General features: G+C 40.7%; 3 protein-coding genes across 3 annotated transcripts in view; 1 reads left to right on the top strand and 2 right to left on the bottom strand.

Annotated features, from left to right (window-relative positions):
• aprt (adenine phosphoribosyltransferase) overlaps positions 1 to 2344 on the bottom strand; it is a 3757-nt gene extending 1413 nt beyond the window's left edge. The window contains exons 1-3 of the mRNA XM_058652356.1: positions 2189 to 2344; positions 820 to 923; positions 162 to 295 (exon numbers count right to left, since the gene is read on the bottom strand). Coding sequence (XP_058508339.1) covers positions 162 to 295; positions 820 to 923; positions 2189 to 2289 — 339 coding nt within the window. The 5' untranslated portion in view covers positions 2290 to 2344. The remainder of the gene's footprint in view (positions 1 to 161; positions 296 to 819; positions 924 to 2188) is intronic.
• Positions 2345 to 3914: 1570 nt separating this feature from the next.
• Positions 3915 to 17063, bottom strand: tm9sf2 (transmembrane 9 superfamily member 2). The gene is made up of 17 exons (XM_058652349.1): positions 16791 to 17063; positions 15277 to 15344; positions 15005 to 15098; positions 13793 to 13920; positions 11533 to 11662; positions 11110 to 11234; positions 10898 to 11009; positions 10416 to 10495; positions 10201 to 10309; positions 8316 to 8448; positions 7987 to 8106; positions 7011 to 7068; positions 6039 to 6198; positions 5651 to 5802; positions 5115 to 5226; positions 4414 to 4585; positions 3915 to 4233 (listed from the first exon to the last, which is right to left on the bottom strand). The coding sequence occupies exons 1-17, from the start codon at positions 16938 to 16940 to the stop codon at positions 4166 to 4168; spliced, it is 1971 nt and encodes a 656-aa protein (XP_058508332.1). The 5' UTR covers positions 16941 to 17063; the 3' UTR covers positions 3915 to 4165.
• Positions 17064 to 23628: 6565 nt separating this feature from the next.
• On the top strand, positions 23629 to 25044 carry LOC131474476 (ubiquitin-conjugating enzyme E2 G1-like). Its single transcript, XM_058652357.1, has one exon. It carries the CDS (start codon positions 23667 to 23669, stop codon positions 24171 to 24173), a length of 507 nt encoding a protein of 168 aa, XP_058508340.1. The 5' UTR covers positions 23629 to 23666; the 3' UTR covers positions 24174 to 25044.
• Positions 25045 to 25996: the final 952 nt, after the last annotated feature.

The following is a 25996-nucleotide window of genomic DNA, read 5'->3' as shown; positions in this document are numbered from 1 at the left end:
CTGTGGTCAGTACAGAACAAACACTGACAGAGATCCTGAAAGAAGACATATTTATAATCTCCGGGTGAAGCAGTTTGGTTCATGTCATGGTTTTAAGTTTGGTTTTTACACTCTAAAAACACCATGTATCAGATCTGAGCGTGCATGTGCGTGTTCCATACCTTGCCATACTCCAGATCATACGCCACAGACACAGTAGCTCCTGGAAGTTTGCCTTTCTTTCTGATCAGAACGAAGCCGACGCCGAGCCGCTGGGCAAGCAGAGGTCCAAACAGGAAGCCACGAGCGTCTAAACCTGCGCATGCACCACACACACACACACACACATTATATTACATCGTCTAAATCAGGGGTTCTCAAACTTTCTTACTAGACCGTGTGTCATAAAGATTACATGTTTTGTTTTTCATTAAACTCAGGGATGGTATCGTGTCTCAGGGCTCTTTGGATCACTGAAATAAACACCTGTGATAATCAGTTTGCCAGGTTAGCTACTTAAGAAGGACGTTCCACTTTATTAAGCCGATCAACATTTTCAAGCAATATGTTTGAAGCTGCTGCAGCTGCAGTTATGCTGTTCAGCCACTGAATGAAGACTCATTTTCACTGACTTCCTGCACAGACATACAAGCAGAAACTCCCTAAAAACTCACAAGTCCAGTGAATAAGGGTCCCATGAGCTGCTACTGTGGTCATGCCACGCGTGACGCTGCAGGACGCCGTCACAGGAAGAGATCTGAGCAAAAGTCCGACACAAGAATGGAACTGTTCCAAACCCTGGGCTAACCCTTTAAACGTGGCCTTGCCTCGTTTTCTCACCTATGATCAGATCCACCTGCTCGTGCTTCTTCCTCACATGTTCTTCAAACAGGTCAATGACTGCAGTCAGAGCTGCTGGGTCCTTCAAGATGGGACAGATGTCTCTGCAGGACACACACACTAACAACATTAACACAGCAACATTAACTGAAACACAGCAACATTAACTGAAACACAGCAACATTAACTGAAACACAACAACATTAACACAACAACATTAACGTTAACGCAACAACATTAACTGAAACACAGCAACATTAACTGAAACACAACAACGTTAACACAACAACATTAACTGAAACACAGCAACATTAACTGAAACACAGCAACATTAACTGAAACACAGCAACATTAACTGAAACACAGCAACATTAACTGAAACACAGCAACATTAACTGAAACACAGCAACATTAACTGAAACACAACAACATTAACACAACAACATTAACGTTAACGCAACAACATTAACTGAAACACAGCAACATTAACTGAAACACAACAACGTTAACACAACAACATTAACTGAAACACAGCAACATTAACTGAAACACAGCAACATTAACTGAAACACAACAACATTAACTGAAACACATCAACATTAACTGAAACACAACATTAACTGAAACACAACAACATTAACACAACAACATTAACGTTAACACAACAACATTAACGTTAACACAACAACATTAACGGAAACACAACAACATTAACTGAAACACAGCAACATTAACTGAAACACAGCAACATTAACTGAAACACAACAACATTAACACAACAACATTAACGTTAACGCAACAACATTAACTGAAACACAGCAACATTAACTGAAACACAACAACGTTAACACAACAACATTAACTGAAACACAGCAACATTAACTGAAACACAGCAACGTTAACACAACAACATTAACTGAAACACATCAACATTAACACAGCAACATTAACTGAAACACAACAACGTTAACACAACAACATTAACGGAAACACAACAACATTAACGTTAACACAGCAACATTAACACAACAACATTAACGTTAACGTTAACACAGCAACATTAACGTTAACACAGCAACATTAACGTTAACACAGCAACATTAACACAACAACATTAAGGTTAACACAGCAACATTAACGTAAGTACAGTTCGGCCGTCTCTTCCTGTGACGGCACGTCATGAAGTTCATGTTTGTGGAGGAAACTTTTTCTTAATGTGGAGTGTTTGTTGGCACGTGGAGCTGCTCACACACACACACACACACGAGGTCACAGTGACCACGTTACCGCATGTTTCTAACGACACTACGGAACACCAACAGGTTCATACTTCATCTGCGCAACAACGTGCGTGTTACCAGAGTCTCACCTGAATAAGACGCCTGTCTTTGGGAAGTCTGTAAAAGCTCGGACGAGCTTGTGAATCAGCTGGAGTTTGTTCTCTGACTCTGTTGTTGTTGATGTCGCCATTTTGTTCTTCTTCTGCTGCTTCTTTCAGCTTTTATGGCGGTAATCCACCAAACATCTGGTATGGAGTGTGGATCGAACTGTTGATACAAGTGAACTATTACTTAAAAATAAAATTATAATAAAAAGTGTGTATACATCTATCTATATCTATATATATAGATAGATCTATATCTATATATATATAGATAGATGTATACACATATATATATATATATATATATATATATATATATATATATATATATACATATATACATATATATACATAAACAAGCAATTGTGAATTTGAGAGAAAACGGCAGCTCATTTTTCTGTGTCGATACAGACCAAACTCTGGTACAGTGACATTTTTCATTTATTTATTTATTTTTCCTTAAAATAAAACTGAAATTTCTGAAAGCTTTATTCACAAAACATGTCAAACCTCCCTATCTCACAAGATGAAGTATTTTTTTCATCTTGAATCTGCATCACTATCAAAATGTGATCATTTCTTCTTTGGGCCATAAACGCGCACACACACACACACACACACACACACACACACACACAGTGAGTTGAATCGAAATCTGACCTTTACTTTTCTGAGTTATGAAGTCAAATAGGCAACAACTTTGGCAGGAAGTAATAATTGCAGGAGTTTGGACTGTGGCCTTTTTTGGTTGGATGATAACGACGTCACTGACGAGGATTCTTCATGTTCTCGCCTCTGCACTTAAAGCTCAGCAGAAGATTCATATGTAATAATCTTCCATCCAATTTAAATTCAAGTTGGAGACGACGAGAGACAAGACACAGATCACAGTGTTGGAGCTTCTTCAAATACGTACTGAACAGAAATCATGTACTTCAAATAAAAACATGAGCGTGTTAAACGGCTCCATTCACACCTGAGAGCTCTGGTCACAGGTGGACAGTGAAGTACAAAGTCTCCAGTGACCTGACCATGAGTGACCACATGAGGGACCACATTCCCGTTACCAGAGGACAAAATAACTATAGTACTTAACTATAACTTAAGAATTTAGAGCCACAATGACTGATTATTCTGTTAGAGTGTTTCAGTTTAATATAATTATGAGCGCTTCTTTAAATGTGAATCTTTTCTGGTTTTTTTGCTCTATTTCCCAAAGAAATAATTGAGGACGTCATTATTTCCAGGTGACATTTTTAAATGGAAAATATAAGCAACAGATGAACCGATATGTTCTTAAAACATATAATAAACCTCCACCACGTCTGCTCAGTTCCACACTTTAAATTCACCAAACAAACAAAGACCGCTCACAGAGAGACAAAGTGAAAATCATCACATGAACGATGGAACAGTTCCATTTAGCTTCTCCGAACTAAACGGACGAGTTAACGACTGCTCCTGCTCCTGCAGTGAAAAGGGCTTGAACTCTGCTCACGTTGCTGTAACATGAAGATCATTTAGAAGGATCTTTTTAGTGAACATTTTTAAGAATCTTAAAATTAGAAGTGTCCCATCTGTGACACAGAACTTTCATCAGTCATTTCAGCGTTTTACATTTAAGGCAATTATGTTGCTGTGCAGTACTCACGCTGCTGTAACATGAAATAAGATTCAAACCAGATCTGAAGAGACATTCAGGATGTATTTGTGTGTCAGACTGTGGCTCTGCGATGACGCTTCTCACTCAGATTAATGCACATGTACAAAACAACAACCCGGTGTCAGCGACGCTCAAACCCCGAGCAAAGAAAAGCGAGGCTGGTCACGTGTCCGGGGCGACAAAGAGCAGGAGGAGAGTGTTCAGTTCATTTAGTCAACACTGAAGGTTCCAAAGCATGATGGGAGGAAAACCAAAACAAAACACCCAGTCAAATACAGTCGGTCGCATCGTTGGATCCTTCAGTCCACTTTGACCACGCTGTAGATCTTAGTCACAAACCAGAAACAGGCGAAGAAGCCGATTGTACCTGAAAACACAGGGAACACACCTTTACAAGAGGCTCTCATCACCTTTGACCTCTACACTCTCGTCACTTCATCGTAGAGTCCAGCTGAATGACCCTTGACCTCTACACTCAGTCCAGCTGAATGTGAAGGATTTCCCTGACTGGCAGAGCTTTGTCACACACAGTCAACAGTAAACCTACCAGTGAATAAGAAGAAGATGAGAGCCATGATCATGGTGTAACCAAAGTACAAGATGGTGCTGGCCAGTCCAGTGATTTGCAGCTTAGAGAAGAAGTAATGGACGGCATAAACCAGGAAATAGACCGCGGTGAAGCCGCTGGTCAGGAACGAACGCCACTGCCAATGATAATCCTGAGGAGAGGAGACACAGAGGAGTTTAAACGTCACAGCTGAACGTCACAGCCGAACGTCAACGTCACAGCCGAACGTGAACGTCACAGCTGAACGTCACAGCTGAACATCACAGCTGAACGTCACAGCTGAACATCACAGCTGAACGTCAACGTCACAGCTGAACGTCAACGTCACAGCCAAACGTGAACGTCACAGCTGAACGTCACAGCTGAACGTCAACGTCACAGCCGAACGTGAACGTCACAGCTGAACGTCACAGCTGAACGTCAACGTCACAGCCGAACGTGAACGTCACAGCTGAACATACATTCAAAACCAGACGTCTAAACAAACTCAGTTTTATAAACATCCAAAAAGACAAAGAGCCTGAAGTCTGAGTCGAGGACCCTGGTCAGTCAGCTGAGTCGAGGACTCTGGTCAGTCAGCTGAGTGGAGGACCCTGGTCAGGTCCCTGTCTGGTTTCATTCACGCCGCAGGTGTAACTGAAGTGTTTATGCTGCATGTTCATTTCCACAGAACTGTTTACCTCAGCACAGAGGTGGAAGTAGCACAGCAAGATGGTCGCCTCAGAGCACGTGATGACCAGGATAATAAAGACCAGGAAGAGGAAGCCAAACATGTAGTACATCTGATGGGACCTGCGGGACAGGAAGACACACAGTCATGTGTCCTAAAGTGGACTGGATGGACACGAGACGACATGTTATTAAGATCTAGTTCTAAAGTGAAATCATTTATTTAAAGACACAGTCTACAGTAGTCTTGTTTATATTATATTATCATATTTGTAAATCATTTAGAGAACATGTAACATTTCACAATGATGCACTGTTTTGTGTTGGTCTCCATAGAAACCACAATAACATACACTTACATTTGTGGTTGGACGCACACGTCAATCCCATCACAGGACAGTTTGAAATGATACTAACAACAATAATGATGATAAAAAAATAACCTATTAAACCTCGAGTCGTGGCTTATTCTGATAAGATTGAAGCTATGTAATCAATCCTGACTTCCTGTGAGTAAACACGGCCGGATCTTCTCCTTCATCCTCACCAGATGGAGTTAAGTATGAAGAAGAGCTGAATAAATATACATCCAAAAGGCAGAATTCCTCCCATGATGATTCCAGGGAACGGTCTTGTGTAGAAAGACTGCTCCGGGATCTGACGAGGAATCTGATTTGTCCTCACTGGGTGCTCGATGCCCTTAGACAAAGAAATCACAGAGGTCCACCTTCAGCCACCATCAGCACACATGTGAAGATTCCATGTTTTCAGTGAGAGAATATTTGTTTGTCTGAAACTGAATCTTGTGCCTCATGAAATCACCCACACATTACAATTCTACTTGTGGTTCCTTTGTATCTTCACTGATCACATGTCATGACACAGTGTCTGTAGAGGTAGAATGGATGAACAGTGTGTATACAGTATGTACTTACTGCTCTCTTAAAGCCAAAGTACGCTCCTATAAAGGTGAGGGGCACTGAGATGCAGAACCAGAGAGCCAAAATGGCAACCAAGGTGCCAAAGGGCATGGCTGCTGAAGAGCCCTCCCCCCACAGGATCAAGTTCATCACAAAGAAGTCTGCAAACACCACCCTACACAGAGAAGACACACCGCTGTTACTGTTAGTGACTCTTACTACTGTCCCAGAACTTCACAGGACATTACATTCACTTACTTTACACGGGCTGAGCTGTGTGCGTGTGCGTGTGCGTGTGCGTGTGCGTGCACGTGCGAATAATGTTCAGGCTTTTAAGAAGCTGTCAATCAAAATCTTCTCATCGGGCTCGGGCCGTATTCTGTCGGGCTTAACTTTTAAAGCCCGATTACACACACACACACACACACGCACGCACAGTGTGTGTAGATCATCAGCACTATTCAAAGGTGTGAAGTCATGAATTTAGATCTTTTCTAATGACATCAGGTCACGTGATCATCACGAGTCTACTGTATCAGTTCTTTCAGGATCCGTCTCGGTCCAAAACTGAGACCTGATGTCGGGGAAAGTGTCCATGAATGTTGAGGTGTTTGTGATGAAATAGCAAAAATTGTTTTTCATATATTGTAAAATAAAAGGCTAACAACAGGGCTAACACATAGCAGGTAGCTACATATGTGCAACAGATTTTATATTTTCCATCAAATAAAATGTCAAAATGAAAGTAGAGCTGGTTAAAATGATAATAGGTGAACAGGATGATTATGATTTCCAGTCTGAGACAGAGATTCGTGTCACTCGAATTACACTTCATTTCTGGTCCCACTGATCAACGATGAACGACGTAACAGGTTTTCTCTGGTAGAAAACGACAGTGATTGGGCAGAAGTGCAAGATTAAGATGGTCATTGACAAATTCCTGCAGGGACTGAAACGGTGTGTGAGTGATGTGTGTCACAGTCTTACCCAGGACAGAGGAAGGCTGTCAGCAGAACGTTGGTCTTCCACTTCTCTCCTCCAAACGCTGCAAAATAACCAAAGACAAGGGAAGAGAAACGTGCTCCTTATATCACATCTACACGACTTTTCACTTTATTTATTCATTTTTAGATTCACTGTTTCACAGCCTTTTGTCCAGAGAGAAAAATCAGCAATTTTACATTACTACACAGAGCAGTTGTTGATCCACTGCGCTCCCTTTAATAAGTCAATATTTCTTATTCTGTGACGACTGCGTTTGATCTTCTTTGTTGGGTTTTACTGAAGTAACAAAATGATAAAACAAGGCAGCATTAGACCAGCAGCTAACACATCTTTGGTGAATCACCATTTTTTTGGCTTAGAATTGAGATCACGATTCTCTGAAACGATGTTTTCATGAATCGAAACTCACGAACAAAACATTAGAAACATTCAAGGCATTTAAGTCAAGTGCTAAACAGTGAGCTTTCTTTAGACCCTGAGCAGTGGGCACATTCTATTATTACCGTGTGTGTGTGTGTGTGTGTGTGTGAGTGAGTGAGTCTCTACGCTTCGTATGTAGAGAAAGACGGCAGCGACAAGGCGGCGTTTAGGGCGAGAAACCGAGAGGAAAATAGGATTGTTTAAATAAATAAATAATAAATAAATCCTAATTTAGAAATCAGATCAGATTGTCATTTTTCAACAATTTATCGTGCAGCCCTAGTAGAAGTGTGACGTACAGGTCAGTGTCCAGCTGGAAAAAGGCTTTCCAACAGTGACATGTTGATATATAACACAGCAGACGCTTCTATTAGCTGAGTCTTTTTTACTGACAGCACACCTATCTCCTGCGTCAGTACCTGTTTATTTCTGCAGAATCAAGTCCATGTGGAGATTCAGCCCGTACACTTACTCAGAATGATGACAGTCTAGTCTTCCTTTCATCAAACATGACACACTTCCCTGTTTCCTCACTCACATTTGTAGAGGCGTGCGGCCACATATCCCGCAGGAGTTCCCAGAAGAACCCAGAGAACAACAGCACAGGTCATCAGAGCTCCACGGTTCGCCGGAGAGAGGAACCCAAGACAGGCAAAGACTGAGGAGAAGCAATAGTGGAATTGTAGTGGAAAGCCTCACTCGCAATGACTAATATATTCTAGTACTAATATTCACATTTAAGAGCTTAACATGTTCATTTCTTCAACTACTGACCAACATGTAATCTACTTTTAATTGCTTTGAGACAGCGTCATCATGTGGTGGTCCTACTCTAGCATTTGTGATTATCTTCTTTTTCTGACTTACAGAGGGTGACAAAGGTCATAATGAAGATCTGGGTTCCAGAGCCGAGGAAAACTGACAGCAGCATCCCCTTCCTGGGAGGGCGGAAAACATCTCCGTGGACCAGCTTCCATCCAAACTCCTCCTGAGCATCCTCCTGAACACACACACACATTAAATGTGTCAAGAAGGATGTTTGTGCTCCATGTCACAAGTAACTAACGCACAAAACACTTTATTATGTGAGTGTGTGTCACATGCTGAGTGTACACACACTGTGTATATAATGTATAAAAACATGTCTACATGTTGGAGGACAGTGTGGACAGCAGGTGTAACAGGAGCACAGTAGTGTGGATGGACCTCAACACAACAGCCTTGTTTCATATGTTAGTTAATACAGCAACAGTAAAAGGAGCGCATCATTGAACCAGCCACAAAAACGGAATTCTATTTGGAAACAATGAGGTTCATTCACCAACGTCAGTGATCAGTGTGTGTGTGTGTGTGTGTGTGTGTGTGTGTGTGTGTGTGCAGTGAATACAGTTACATGGACTCAAGAACGTTTCTCAGAAAGTATTTTTGTCAGTATGTTGCATGTATAGTATGCGGACATGGAAACGTAAACAGACAGACACAATATCTGTGTGTTTCCCTGTCTTCCCTCATTCTGTCTGTATTGCAGAGACTGTGAGTTGACACGTCGTGGTACACTGTGCAGCCCTAACAGCCGGGTACTCACCACTAGGGCTGGGCGATATGGAACATTTTTTTTATCACGATATGTTTTTCCATATTGATCGATCTCGATGCTTATCACGATATGTAGTTTTTGCAGATGCTGCCAGTGTGACGGACATCCTGAAGCTTGAAGAAATAAGAGCTTGACTGAAACTTTATAATAAAGTTGAATAACATAAACAACTTAAAAAACAATTATTAAATAATAATATTCTCAAATATTTATAGAGGCAGCACAAAACCAAACTAAGTAAACATGTGGGTCACACCCTCTGACACATTCAAGTGCTAAACAAAGACAAAATAAATGTCAAAACTAAACCACTATAATACTATTATATTAGTTACTTGGAGGTATTGAAAAGTGCAAAAATAAAAGGTTGTGCACATCTTTTGTAATGTAAACATGAGTCAAGCTTTTACTTATTGAAACATCACAACAGCTGTGACGTTGCTTTGGCTGGACAGTGAACATCTCCAGTACAAAAACAGTAAACATGGCCCTGGCACAAATGCTACCTGAAAGATGAAGGTAGATCTCTAGAAATATTTTAAAAGTAGAACGAAATCTGAGCCAAAATTGCACAATATGTAATAAACCAGTCGGTTATTCTGTCATTTACCCCATTATAAGAAAGACAAGTCTGTCCACCACATCTGGCTTTAAAGCAGCGAGGCAATAACTAATAACTAATAACTAATAACTAATAGCGCTTGTTATTAAACGTTTGCTGCGCTTTTATAGTTTCTATAGTTCATACGGGGTAATGGCTGCAAAGAACGACTGGATAGATTTTAGTTTGACAGAGCCGCTCTCGCTAGCGTGGTGCTAGCTTGAGCCGGCAGAGTCACACTGAGGTCAGTATGAGGTAGGCGTCCACAGGCGTCGTGTTCCCCGTCCTGGCTGCGACCTCGCTGTCTTCGCTCATTTTTTCCTCATTTTTTCCTCATTTCTTCACTTCTTTCCCGCTCTCTCTCTGGTTGGAAATTTAGCGACGTTGCTCACAATGGGAAGTGGGCGTGTCCTACCGGCATACGGCAGCCGACAGACTCTGACACTGTTGTTGTTGCGCTTACTTTTTCATGTGATATCGAATAATATGTCCCGAGCTTATTATGGAAATCGCGATGTCGAATCGAGATGGAATTATGGCCCAGCCCTACTCACCACTGAGTCCATCTGGTTGTATCTGGCGATGTCTTTATGCAGAGTCCTCAACATGATCATGGCCACCATTCCTGACAGGAACAACACAATCACCAGCGAGTTCATGATGCTGCAGGAAGAGAGGAAATCCAAACCCATCACTTGTGATATTCACATACTCATGTACATTCACTTTGCAGCCAAATGTGCGAGGTCAGAGTGTGTGTTTGTTGTACCTGAACCACTGGATGTTGGTGTGAGGCATTGACTCCAGGATGTAGTCCCATCTGGACGCCCAGCGGATTTTTCTGTCTTCCTGCACAGACACAGACAAGATAACTCACTGGATTCTTTCACCCCAGTATCACATGAGGTGTGAGTGTACAAATGCACCACAAAGACAAAAGCTCCACCATGGAGCTCAGTGACAACGGTGCTGTGTTTTTCAAACTATCTTTCATTTGATATGAATATTGACATAAAGATATGGAGTGCTGTCACAAATTGTAAAAAACTATTAACGCTAAAAGCACAGAAATGATGCATCACTGCCAAAAATTAAAAAATGAAACAAAGACAAAGAAATGAGCTTCATCTTCTGGGTCTTGTGCGCTCACCAGAGATAGAAACTAGTGTGCATTGCATAACAAATGTCATTGAAACACTAAACACATAACAGGCCCAGAGACTTTGATAAGCAACATATTATTGTACTGACCACAAAATTGACAGAGTAAGTGTATGGGATCTTATACACTCCTTCATATTTGTTTTTCAGGAACTTTGGTCCTCCAGAGCAATCAGGAGCGTCATCACTGGGGTTTTCATAACTGGACACAAAGGAAAAGATTTTCACATCCAGTCACTAACATCTGAAACAGAGCTCCATCAGTATCCACTCATTCATCAGCTAAATATGTCAGTCATTACCTTTTGGGTTCAATCTTGGCAGCAACCAACCGGGCTCCCAGTTGTTCATTCTCAACAATGTGGTAACTGATGGTAATGTCCACATGATTAAAGATGTAGAAAGCATCCTGCTCCTTAAAGTTAGACTGAACAACAAAAGCACAAAAAACACATGTGAGTTTAAAATACAGATACACAGATCATGTACAGCTCCTAATAGCTCAACATGCTGTAGATGGAACCCGACACTACAGAGAAGTGTAATACCTCCAGTCCTGAGGATGGAGTTGTTGTGGTGTGGAGGACACAGAGGATACCAAACGTGTCAGTATCCGACTGTTGTTAGTTTTTTTATATCAAATCAAGTCACAAGTTTCTTTGTCTTGTATGTCTACTTCACAATTTATCATGCAAAGTAAGAGACATTGTGTGTGTGTGACTAACATTGACCACGCAGGCGTCTTTGGATCGACCTGCTTCTGTGACATAACAGCCTATCGGGAAACCAGGATTACAGAACTTCTGTCCATCTTCAACATCATAGCACCAGGTGACCGGCATGTTGTCCACAATCCTACACACACACACACACACACACACACACAGGGCAAAAGAAAAGCATGTAAAAAAAAGTATAGGATTGGTCAATATGGGAAAAAAATCTTATGGTATAATAATAATACATCTTTCAATGAGTGATAATACACCATAAATACACTCTAAATTACAATATGTGTATTACATGATCTTAAAATACACATATTAATTTACCTCATTATTTCTTTATATTATTTACAATGAAATTGATTATAAATATGGACAAATTATGCTATAACACAAATAAGCAGGCTTAAAATTGAAATGTTATTAAGTGAGCGTTTAAAAAATTAATAATTTATTATTAAGAGTGGTTCCATTTGTACTTGGTATTATAGTTTCCCAGTTAGGAACAGGAAGTTACATTGACTCCCTGTCAAACTGTAACATTTTTACTAACTTTGTAAAATCAGACGGGGTTTTTTGCACCTTCACACATAGTTGATCTACTTGCACCTTCACACATAGTTGATCTACTTGCACCTTCACACATAGTTGATCTACTTGCACCTTCACACACAGTTGATCTACTTGCACCTTCACACACAGTTGATCTACTTGCACCTTCACACACAGTTGATCTACTTGCACCTTCACACACAGTTGATCCACTTGCACCTTCACACACAGTTGATCTACTTGCACCTTCACACACAGTTGATCTACTTGCACCTTCACACACAGTTGATCCACTTGCACCTTCACACACAGTTGATCTACTTGCACCTTCACACACAGTTGATCTACTTGCACCTTCACACATAGTTGATCTACTTGCACCTTCACACACAGTTGATCTACTTGCACCTTCACACACAGTTGATCTACTTGCACCTTCACACACAGTTGATCTACTTGCACCTTCACACACAGTTGATCTACTTGCACCTTCACACACAGTTGATCCACTTGCACCTTCACACACAGTTGATCTACTTGCACCTTCACACACAGTTGATCTACTTGCACCTTCACACACAGTTGATCCACTTGCACCTTCACACACAGTTGATCTACTTGCACCTTCACACACAGTTGATCCACTTGCACCTTCACACACAGTTGATCTACTTGCACCTTCACACACAGTTGATCCACTTGCACCTTCACACACAGTTGATCTACTTGCACCTTCACACATAGTTGATCTACTTGCACCTTCACACACAGTTGATCTACTTGCACCTTCACACACAGTTGATCTACTTGCACCTTCACACATAGTTGATCTACTTGCACCTTCACACACAGTTGATCTACTTGCACCTTCACACACAGTTGATCCACTTGCACCTTCACACACAGTTGATCTACTTGCACCTTCACACACAGTTGATCTACTTGCACCTTCACACACAGTTGATCTACTTGCACCTTCACACACAGTTGATCTACTTGCACCTTCACACACAGTTGATCTACTTGCACCTTCACACATAGTTGATCTACTTGCACCTTCACACATAGTTGATCTACTTGCACCTTCACACACAGTTGATCTACTTGCACCTTCACACACAGTTGATCTACTTGCACCTTCACACACAGTTGATCTACTTGCACCTTCACACACAGTTGATCTACTTGCACCTTCACACACAGTTGATCTACTTGCACCTTCACACATTTCAAAGTACAGAAGTAAAATGCCCTCGTCTAAAGTACATGTGAAGAGCTTATTCTGAGGCTCCAGAAACCTAAGTTTTATTTTAGAACGTTAGAACATGTAAAAATATTTCATTCAATTCAAACATATCTCTTTCTACCAATAAAAGCTCTGCCATGTTACACGCTGGACCTTTTACAACAGTAATCAAATAGAAATAATTTCAACGATGTAATATTTCACACTGCAATATTACATGTTCAACTGCTTGAGATGTGTGAAATGTTTTTCTGTGCATAAAAATATTTAAAGTCTAACTTTCAGTAAGGAGCAAAAAATCGATTATTATCATACTGACTCACACACACTGAATAGCAACTGATGTGTGTGGGAGTGTGTTTGTACTATGCACCTTTTTGTGTCTTTAATAAAGTCTTAAAAAAGAAAAGACACTATTGTGGCGTGCCATGCATTATGTGTATGTCTGTGCATGTTACATACCAGTGATGCTGGTAGTTCAGCAACATGCCTTTCTTGAGGAAATCCAGTTTGTTTTTGTCTGATGGGTTGTTGGTGTCATACGTTTTGGTACACACCTTCTGACACACTGCAGGTTTCTTAAACTCAAACTGAAACACAAAGGACCCACTGTGAGCATGCATACACTGTTTTAGCAACATTAATGCATCTTTTGCCACAGGAACATTTTGCAAAAACACTTTTTAATTTGATATCAGAGTAGCTTTATCTACCACAACATTAAACATTTTTGTCCATAAAAATCAAATGTAGTATCATATCGGACTGTTAATGATTACTTTCATTATCAATTAGGGCAATATTTGCAGTAACATTATATGGCTAAAAATGTAGATGTTCTAAGAATTCTGTCAGACTGAGTGATAAACACCCCGACTATTCCAAAATACAATCTTTATTACTTCTTTATTGTACAAAAGATCATCCCTCTGTGCATGTTTTTCTCATGCACTGTTTATAATTGCCACACATGTGAATTCCCACCCTGCCGAGGTCCTTGAACGCACCATAGACGTACCGCGCGGCTCAGATCTCTGCAGTGCGTGCGTCCATAGAGTCGTGAGTTCTGATGTTTTACTTGTGTTACGCTCTGTTGATGTTTGTGTTTATCCACCACACACTCACACAAACACCGATAAACAGCTTGAACTGTATTAAAGGACTCTGTCTCTTATTAATGTCCTGACCCGACACCCTGAAGTGATTGCTGTAGTGTGTCGTACATTTCTACTATTCTTTAAATGAAACTGGAGAAGCAGCCACACTTCAATCATTTCTGTGAATTACTGCAACATCGACCTGCCATTCGTAGTTGGGTGAAACTAGGATGTACTGTATATAAAAAAGATGCTGTGATGCTATAAAAGGCTGTTATCTTTGAGCACGACAAAATCTTGGCAGGTAAAAGAACTTATTTATATGGTTTCTTGCATGAAGTGGCTTTAGCTACTGACGCTACTGAAGGGAAGCCACAAAGCACCGTTTCAATCACTGATTTTAATGTGTCTCACTTAACTGCAAATTTACCTGAATGTGTTCCTCTGCAACTTTACATTGCTTAGTATTTATTACTAAATTCAATCAGCATATGAACAGATTTCGACAGCTACCATGATTTGTCTTATTTTTACACATGGTGAACATAGTCAACTGAATACATTCATTTATTTGTACCTTGTATGGCGAGGGTTCAATTCTCTCCCCAAAAAGGACCTGGCCCAAATTTTCTGATGGACGTTTCAATGTTTTCTCTGAGCAGAAGTCAAACCTGCACAACAAGGTGAACACCGTTCAGACCAGAACCAGAACACTGTGCTTTGCACCTTAAATAATCATTTCTACTACATGCTACTACATGCTACTACACAACAATAAGACAAACGCAGCTTGTACAGTCTGGAGAAATCGGACAGAGATTTGTGAAATGGTCGTCGAGTGATACTTACGCAGTATATTCATAAGGCAGAACAGACTCCACTGAATCCAGCCTGTTCACAAACAGCTCAATGGTTGACTAGAACAAATCAAACAAGACAGTCCTTTGTGAGGATTTTAACACAACCACGATATGTTTTCATTTTCACACACACACACACACACACACACACCTCAAAATTACAAGGTTCTAAAATGTCTTCTTTTGACCACAGATCAAAGGTTACAGTGAAGAAACTATAAAATATCCACATTTAAGAAGCTGCAAAATCAGAGTTTGTTTTACTTATTTAAAAAAAACAACCCTTAAATAAATAATGAAGAGACTATCAAAATAGTTGGCAATAAATATAGTAATATCTAAAATAAATGTGCTCACTGTTTTCCAGCCTCTTGATTGAACATTATTAAATAAAAAGTGCATAAAACGAAGGTGCGATTTATTTATAAAATACATATCTCTTCACAATGGCTGGTGACTGTGTTTGACATAAAATGGCTGTGAAATAATTGCCAAAACCATTATATGACGCATAAATTTGCTCTTGTGACAATTTCTATTGTGAATAAGATCATGATATTGTCATCTTCTCAAAGTGGGTTGGAACCATTTGTTATTATTGTTGTGAAACACAGTTTTACACTATAAACACTTAAACTAGCTCCAGCACACTTCCTACACAGTCCTACTTAATACAATCATAAACTTCAATACCATGGTTCTCAAACTGTGTGTACTACCAGTGGTACACAAGTCTCTTCTGGTGGTACTCGGAAGAAAATCAGACATAATGTTGTACTTTATATATCATGGTATGTTTTCAGAGTGGAGCTGAGGACGTTAGACCAGAGTGTGTAGAAAATGAAACAATTAACAAAAAATAATCATTATAATTTGGCGATAGCAGTTACTGTATGTGTGAGGACGAGAAGGATGAGAAGGACGAGAAGGGTCAGAAGGACGAGGAATGAATCCGACTCCTGTGAAAAGTCCATCGCTGACTTTGCTCACTGGATTTTAACATAGGTGATAATGGAGTATTTTCTCAGGTGTACTTTGTACAGGTGTACTTCTCACGTGTACTTATAGAGCGCTTGAGAAACACTGCTTTAATACATACAATGTTTTTTTACAAAGAAAGTCAAGTTGCGATTAAAATCTCTTTTTCGGGTGACACGCGCCAAGAAATGTCAGAATACTGAGTATGTATACAGTATACAGTATACAGTATACATCTCTGTTCTGTTTTACGTGACTTAGCTGAACCAGTGACGTCAGAGTAAACACAAGCAGATGAACTTGGTCAAATAACAAGAAAACACAAACAATAACACAAGACAAACGCAGCTAGTCGTTGTCAGCGCTAGCTTGTGGCTAACGTTATCTTCCTCGCAGCTACTTACAAGCTAAGTGACGCAGACTAACGCATTTCTGTAGCTTTACAGAATGACGATCATACGAACATGAGTGTGTGTCACAGACCGACGTCCTGCTCGTCCAGGTGACCTGAGGTGTCGTGTTTACCTTACAGTCTGGGACTTGGTCTTTCCCGGGCTCACAGAAACTGACGGGCGCCAGACCAGGGAGGTAGAAGCCGGCGGCTTGACTCAGCAGCAACGCAGCTCCGAACAGCCACAGCACCATGTTCACTCCAGCCCACTCTTCGCGACACATTTACACGATGACACCTCTGTCCTGATTGCGGTCCACTGTGCAGCTGGCCAAGCTGACGCCACCCACAGCCATCCACAGCCATCCACAGCCACCAACATCCGGTTTTGCAAGGACCGGACTCGACACGTCACTGCCGGAAGTTCTGCTTCGTGAAGTGGAGGATTGTGGGAAACCACAAATCTAAAGTTACCCATCCCTCCTAAAACAAAAGGAAATACAAATTATGAACAACATACAATAGATCCCTGTAAATCACAGAGAATATGTAGGACGGCAAGGGCCAAAGTTAAATACATAGATACACCATTAAATAATTAATTAAATGTCTCATTAATTAATTATTAATTACATAAATACACCATTAAATAATTAATTAAATGTGTCATTAATTAATTAATTACATAAATACACCATTAAATAATTAATTAAATGTGTCATTAATTAATTAATTAATTAATTACATAAATACACCATTAAATGATTAATTAAATGTGTCATTAATTAATTAATTAATTAATTAATTAATTAAATACACCATTAAGTAATTAATTACATTTGTCATTACTTAATTAAAATACCAATTCATTTCACATAAAAACATATATTTCATGAATTATTTCATGGTCCATGTTGCAGTGCATCATTCATTTATTTTATCTCTCAAACTCGCCCATCAAAGTCAGTGGGCGGATTTCAATCACCTGATTGGTTACCCTGCACATCAAGTCAAGGCAAATCGTTTCCACATAATGGATTGATGCCGAGCTAGTGAACACGTTCCTATACACTGGGTGGCGCTATTCACCTCTATGTTGGTTTAGATACTCTATCAAACAATATGAAACAGTATGTAAATTGTGTACTGAAGTACAGCAATGAAGTATTTGTACAACACTGGGTTAAATTATTACTAATGAATACGCATTTCCACAAAAAGTTGAAGATGTTATTGCAGTATGAGATTAACCTTCGTTTCAGAGGAACAAGACAAGGACGAGTCCAGGGCCTTTTATTTAAGAATATGCCCCATGTCAAGTTTAACACATGTAAACTATACAGGACCCACTTTGAGGCCATGATCATTTCATATATGTCTCAGTGGCTTATATTCCCAAATATATTTGCAATTGCACAAATGAACACAAAACAAAACACACACACATACACACACACACACACATACACACATACACTCACCCCTGTAACAACCAACCAGTTCAAACAACTGCTGGTGTGAAGAGATAAGGTAAGTTGTTCCCAGGCAACATCTGACTGAAAAGATTAATGAGACATTTGTGAAACAGATTATAGCTGCAGTCACATCAATCAAATAATGAGCTGTTCTCTATATCCACCATCAAACTGACTGCCAAATAATGACCTATTCTATATATCTCTGAGGCTGCCTGCCCAATAATGAGCTGTCATCTATATCCACCAACAGACTGCCTGCCAAATAATGAGCTGTGATCTAAATCCACCAACAGACGGACTGCCAAAAAATGAGCTGTGATCTAAATCCACCAACAGACGGACTGCCAGAAAATGAGCTGTTCCATTCAACATTCCAACAGACTGAATGCTAAAAGGTGAGCTATTCTACAAAGAAACTGGCTGCCAAATAATGAGCTATTCTTTACATCTCTAAGAGACTGCCTGCCAAATAATGAGCGGTGATCTATATCCACCAACAGACTGAAACTTGAAAACAGTAGATAGAAGGAATGGCCTGATACTGAATACTTGTTGATTTCTAGTAGTCAACGTTGTGGACTATTGAAATAAAGTGATACCACATATCTACACTGAGATGACATCATCAAAGTTGGTCACCATTTTCTGATGATGTCACATGCCATTGTCTAAAATTGTAGTGCATAGCTTTTACTTCACACGACTTCAAAGGCAGCTATTTAGTCAGTGTGTGTGTGTCAGGGTTAGCATTAACTACCATTAAGACGAGATCAGGAAGAAGAGGAGTAAACGCCAGAGAAGAACGTCTGTCGTTATTTAAAGAAATGGACAACTGCACAGAGTTTGGTGCAGAAAAGGAAGGGAACATGATAATGCAGGAGAGCCCGTCCAGGAGCGAGATGTACGACCTCGACGTGGACTCGAGTGTCGAAAACCAGCTCATCGAGGACGAGGACTTCAAGACTCTGGCAGCTCACAGGGCTGTGATGGAGCAAGAGACCGTCGAGGTTTCTGTGGCCAAGTTCAGCCAGTTAATCCAAGGGTTCCTGAAGAACAAGATCGACACGATGGAGTCGGAGTTGCAGCAGAAGGAGGCGCTGCTTCAGAAGGAGAAGGAGAAAGTTCAGGCCGCAAAAATGGCCTTGATGAAAAAGGAGCGAGGATATCTGAGGGAGAAAGAGAGGCTGAGGAGAAGTATACAAGAGGGAGAAGAAGAGCTGAAGCAGAAGACGCGCGAACTGAGCGAGCTGAAGACGAGGAGAGTGGACGAGCAAGACGACACATCATCGCAGGACAGCGAGGACGAGGACGAGGACGAGGCTGAGGCTGAGGTAGACATAGAAGAGATTAGAGAGATCAAGAAGAGAAAGAGAAAGAAGAAATTTGTCTTCTTCTGAAAAACAGTTCTTCTGCTGCACAAGAAGAAAAAATATTTTTTTATATTGTTTTTTTATTTTCTTCACAACAAAACAAATCAAAACAAGGTCACAGAGTGAACTCCGACCTTCAGCAAGACTTCAATGTTTTTCACATTTGATCCCCAATGGGGATTGGGTACTTTGCTAAAGGCCCTGGTGTACAGACCTGACGCACACCGTGTTCATGGCGCAAATTGCATCATCAACACAGCTTGTGAGTGGAGCCCAGATTTTGGAACTGCATGCAAAGAGTGTGTTGGGTGTGCGTGGACAGCGCATACGCAAACTGAATTTCCACCCCACCAGTAGGTGGAGTATTACGCCCCGCTCAACAAGAAGAAGTAGTCGCCAAGGATCGCCATCCAAGCCTCGACCTGGCGACCCTTGAACCGGCTGACACCCCGACTCTCCTGCCGGACGGACCTTTGAGCCGCTCAAACCAGACACGTCAGAGGGAGCATCGTTCTCTTCTTCTTTAGTAATGCGTCCTATTTCCTTCATCCAGACTTGTACCACCACCCGATGGTGAAGTGGGATACTACAGGACCCTGACAAGTATACCCGGGACCATGATATGTGACGCGCACTTCGGTGGCGTATGCACAGAAGTTGCCACCGCCTGAAGAGGTATTCCAGCGCATAACCCGTCAGGATTCAAAGTGTCAACCCTCAGGTTACAATCCAAGTTCCCCTTCCACTAGGCCACGGGTTTCCCGGTGTCTGATGCTGCACACACGTACAATTCTGTCTGACGGTTTTGCTCGTTATATAAGATAGGGATTTCTTGACATTCTTTATGATTTTCTATGATTTTCTGTCATCAGTGGGCGGATTCTTACCAAAATGGAATGGTACATTCCTGGGTGATCACAAAATGGATCTGTCAAAACAATCTGATCATAAACGGTTATCTGTTTATTTTTACATACACTGTATGATGTGTTACATTAAAAAGGCTTGCAACACGACAGCAGAGATGAATACTTCATGTAAAGTTCCCAGACTTTATAAATCTGATCTGGAACCACGTGTGTGACATTAAAGTGGAACCAGTTTCAAACGGTGTTCTCTGTCAGTGTTTTAACAGCGGCTGTTTTACTGTTAGCATCGATCTATAAATGTAAGGCACGTCTGTCTTTAAATCACATAACTGACCAACATACAACATAAATGCAAGTGATATTGGTATAAATATGTAACCCCAGTAAATTCTACTTGTGTTTTTCTCTTCTCCATCAGTGATAGAACCTGGTACCTCGGGTTTTTTGTAGTTCCTGCTCTGACGACGTTCCAAGCAGTGGTGGGCTGTCAGGGCCAGCAGGGCCTTCTCTGCTGGCCCTGACAATATCAAAAAGTTATTTTTTTATTATTATAATTATTATTATTATTATTATATTATTCTTTTTTATTATTTTTTTTTTTTTAATAATCAAATGAATGTGTGTCTGAACGTGTCTGAATTCAATTACTTTTTCAGTATGTTATGATTATATATCCGGAAAGAATATGGTTATTTTTTGTGAAGCTGAGCTGGATTTTCCATATGTCATTAAACGCATCATAGCTCCGTGGACCTGCTCTAGTAGTACTGCTGGCCTTTCGTTGAAGCTGGCATTTCCTATTTGGTTATAACTTTGACTGACGTGTGTCGTCAGCCAATCAAAATGTGATGCATAGTGACAGAACGCCCCAGGCCCAGCGATGTGTCTGGCGCTAGCCCCAGCTGTTGTCATCAACGACGTTTGAACCTTTGGCGGGTTTTGAAGTAAGCTAGGGCCACTGCATTAACACCACCAATCCATCATGTTTCTGATCTCCTTCGTGTGCACTTTTCACGGCGATCGTTTGGAGAAAAGGAGGAAATTATTTCAAGAGGAAGACCTACACCGAAGAGGTACATCAATTACGGTAGTTCGAGTGTTAATGATACATTGATAACATTTTTTAGAAGTGGTGAGGACAAAACTGTTGATCATAAATAGTGCCGGGGACGTGTTCCCCGCGTAGCTGACGCCTATGCTTATGTGGAAGCTTGTTTTTGTGTCATATAGTGGCTTGTGAAATTGCTGAGTGACATAACGGAAGATGTGGTGGTAATGATGCAATAGCCTATAGATGCGCAGTGGTGTGCGTGCCATAGCGCAAACGCTATATTCTCGTGAATATAGTGCATTGTGTTTTGTATGTGGTTGTGTTTTTTTTTTTTTTTACTGAAGGTAACTGCTCCCTTCCACAGCGAATCAACCTCACTACAGATTCTGTGATGACTCCGCCCACTCTGTTGAGGAGGAGGAGCTATGAAGTCATGAAAACAACGCGACAATTAAGTCGAGTAGAACTAGAACTGTATATTGGAAACGTGACAGAAGATAGACCACCGTGCACTGACTCTTGACTGCTCTGTACTTGGATGACCTGGTGTTCTATGGGGGGGGGTCCCGAGGCAGTTGCCTACCTCGTTGCTACGGCTCTGCTCCCACACGACTCACTCTGTCATATTGTTTCTCGTCTCTTCAGACTCATCCTCTGAGTGAATCTTTGTCTCAGACTCTTAACACAGTGAAAAAGATTCAAAGACGCTGACTCACATCAGCCTGGCTCCATCACAACATATCGATCTGAGTGTGTGTGTGTGTGTGTGTGTGTGTGTGTGTGTGATGCTGCTCCAGCATGACACAGCTTCCTTTTTCACTTCCTGTCACCATCTTGTCTCTCAGGTTTGCCAGCGTGACACCAACAGTGACACAGAGTTAAATACAAAAAACACTACAGATGGACAGCAGGTGAATACATGAACATTCATGTTTACTCAGTTTCATCCTCTGGGAGACACAGACGAGGGTGTGGTGGTGGCGGCGGGTGACAGCGCGGCTTAAAGGGTAATTTTCACTTTTATTTATAACACATTATTCCCACGTGACACAGATTGAGTCAGATTGTCCCGGCCCGGTCTCCACATCAACTCATGACTCAGCAGATTTAGTCAGGAATGGGTATTGTGTGTGTGTGTGTGTGTGTGTGTGTGTAAATTTAGATTCACTCTATCATTGTGAGTTTAGGCAGACCCTAACACCTTTTAAATAGCTTTTTGAGGGTTAAGACTTCGTTTTGGGTTTAGGGTTAAGATTTGGTGAGGTTAAAGGTTCGGGTTAAGTTTTTAGTTACGATGGTTAAGGTTAGGATAAGTAAGGGGCTGGGGCAGAGTTTCCCAAACAAATCACATTATAAATAGTGACAAAAGTAAAGTTGTGCGACTCCTTTAAAGCCACATCTGTGACACCTCATATCATTTTGAATTGGTAACAAATCATCTCCAATAATGTTTGGTTAATGAGTTAAAACCCAGTGTTTGTAACCTAGTGTTCCAGTGAATGTTTTTGTCATAAACACTGACCTTGTCAGGACCTTTCGTCCTCATGGAGACCAAAACCTGGTCCTAATGAGGCAGAACCTCACTTCTGAGGAACTGGTTAGGAAGTTTAGGACTAAGATTTGAATTGTGGTTAAGGTTAAGGTTAGTCATTAACTGGTTAGTGCAGACTTCAGTGCAGTGTCCTCAGTAGAATAGCTGCATAAACCTATGTGTGTGCGATGTTTCCATCATGGATGAAAATATTTGCTCGACGTGAGAGTCATGGAGAGATATTTGTGCTGTGAGTGAGGCGTGATGACGATGAACAGATGCAGATACACAACTCCCTAAATCAACAGTTTAAACCTTCACGTTCCCTCTGTGAAGTCAATTCGGAAGTATCAATTTATTATTTAGCCACTAGGGGGCTCATTGAACTTTTTTGACAATTCTACAGCCATAAATCTAAATAAATTCTGACTGAGCTGAATATCATGATGCTCATAAGAGGGTTCACCTCAGTAAAGTTCTTCCACTATTGACAGCTGGTATGGTTTTCCAGATACATCAATGACATCTGACTTCAACCAGAACATACCATAACTAACAAACTCCTACAGCATGAAAGGCAAAGATGTCATCACACGATGATGTCATCACAAATCAAAGCCATTGACTGTAAACCTGTGTTGGTGCTATTAGAGAGGAAACTGGGCGATCTGGTTTGTGTCTAATTTCCTTATAAACTACAAGTACGATATAATGGAACAGTCTGCGTTGTTACTGCGTAAACAACTGGCAGAGCTCAACAAGAACCCGGTGGAGGGCTTTTCCGCGGGTCTTGTCAGTGGCGACAACTTCTACAAGTGGGAGGTGGTCGTCCTCGGGCCTCAGGACACCTTGTATGAAGGTGGAGTCTTCAAGGCCACGCTGACCTTCCCCCGGAACTATCCCCTGAGGCCTCCCAAGATGAAGTTCGTCACAGAAATCTGGCATCCGAACGTGGCGAAGAACGGCGAAGTCTGCATCTCCATCCTGCACGCGCCTGGCGAGGACAAATACGGCTATGAGAGGCCCGAGGAGCGCTGGCTGCCGATCCACACAGTGGAGACCATCATGATCAGCGTAATATCCATGTTGGCAGACCCCAATGGAGAGTCTCCTGCCAACGTCGATGCTGCTAAAGAGTGGAGGGACGACCCCGATGGAGTCTTTAAGAGGAACGTGGCCCGATGTGTGAGGATGAGTCAGGAGTCAGCGTTTGACTAAGGCCTCCATCCACGCAGAAAACAAATATAATCATTCTTCTTTGTCGTTTTCTTTAAAGCTTACGGCATCCAAACCACTCTAGACACTGTAGTACATATGCCAGGCCTGTACGTGGTGCTACAGCAGTAGACCAGACAAAACACAAGAAGAAGACGATGGAGATTAGCGAGAGCAAGAGAGGTGGGACTATGACATCATCAAGTAGCGCATTGGTAATCAACACTGCGGACAGTCCCTAAAGTCTCTGAGAAGAAAAAGAGCAACTTTAACTGTCCCACTGCCTTAGCTGCAGGTTATCTTGGGGCAAACGCATCAGCTTCTCCTTTCTCTTCCTCTTCGTGTCTTCTTCTCATTCCCCTCGTTGTCCGTCTTCTTCTCTTTCTTCTTCTTCGTCTCTTTCCTAGTAACCCCCCCCCCCGGTCCTCCTTTGGCACCGGAGTCCGTGGTAAAAAAAGAAAGAATAGGAAAAAAAAGAAAGTCTGGGAGTATTTCTAACTCCAGAACAGAAGATGGCAGTAATGCAACATCATGGATGCAAGCTGCCGTTAAAACCCCATAGAAGAAGAAGCAGAAGAAGATGAACAGCTGTGGACAATCTCGAGGTTATAGAAAGGGATAAAGTTCACAAAGGTACAAGTCGGGAGGTCTGGGGAACAGAACAGTTGACAAATTAGTGAAAATGAATCATGTATCGAAACTGACTGTGACTGGTGAAGAAAATCATGAAAATCAAACTGTCCGGAAATTCCCATATGAATGAATGGGCAGCAAAGATTCCTCCCACTGAACGTCCTGCCACTGACAAACGTGTCTTGTGTCGTACATCCACACGTGCGGAACAACCGCATATAATATATATATATATATATATATATATTTATATTTATATATATATATATATATATACATATATTTCCATAGAAATAGAGTTTGTGAAGTCATTTGGAGCCACACTGTTGCCATATTTTAACGTAGAGATGTGGTTGAAATTTTACTTTATTATTGTTATTATAACTGAGATCATGTACGTTGTGATTTATTTGGTTTTAAAAGCCAATATTGAATTCAATGTAATTCAAGTATATAATTAGGTTTTATGGTGTAAAAACAAACAAACCTGTATTTCCTCTACTATGTTTTTGCAGATATTAAAATAGGAAAATAAAATATTGGAATGTTGCATTAATTTACTCAAAACATATATGAATGAATGAATTAATAAGTCAGTCAATCAGTCAATTAATTTTGAACATACAGAATACATTTTAGTTACTTTTTCACATGACTAATATAAACATTACTGCTATAAACAACCTGATTGAATAGAAACATTTTCATATTATGTACAATTCCATAACTTATAAACATGAACAATTTTTTCAAGCTGATTTATTTTTCTAATCCAATCCATCTGTGTTTACATTGAAATTAAAAAACAACAATAGAGTTGCAACACAACATACCTTATAAGTTACTTACATTGTGGTTTACGTGACTCTTTCCATTGAGTATTTTTGCTTTCTTTCCAAATGTAGCTCTAAATTCATAACTATTGTTTGGAAGAAGAACATTTATTTCGTACATTTATGTTAATTGTGGACCAATTAACCTATAAAATTAAATAAAATAAGATTTTTAGTATTTTGGTCAACTCCCAGTTCCGACCTCCCACTTCCGATCTAAATGGATCACACCATGCATGAGTTTTTGGGAAAATGTTGCTGTAAATCTGATTAAAAGTGAATTTACATGATTTACTTTGTAAAATGTTACCTTTTAATTTAGCTTAAACTTAACAAACGGCGCCTGCTACGTTTCATTTA

This window comes from Solea solea, chromosome 15, assembly GCF_958295425.1.
Source record: "Solea solea chromosome 15, fSolSol10.1, whole genome shotgun sequence".
Taxonomy (NCBI): Eukaryota; Metazoa; Chordata; class Actinopteri; order Pleuronectiformes; family Soleidae; genus Solea; species Solea solea.
Note: the sequence above shows the minus strand (reverse complement) of the source record. Positions and strands in the feature narration are given on the sequence as shown.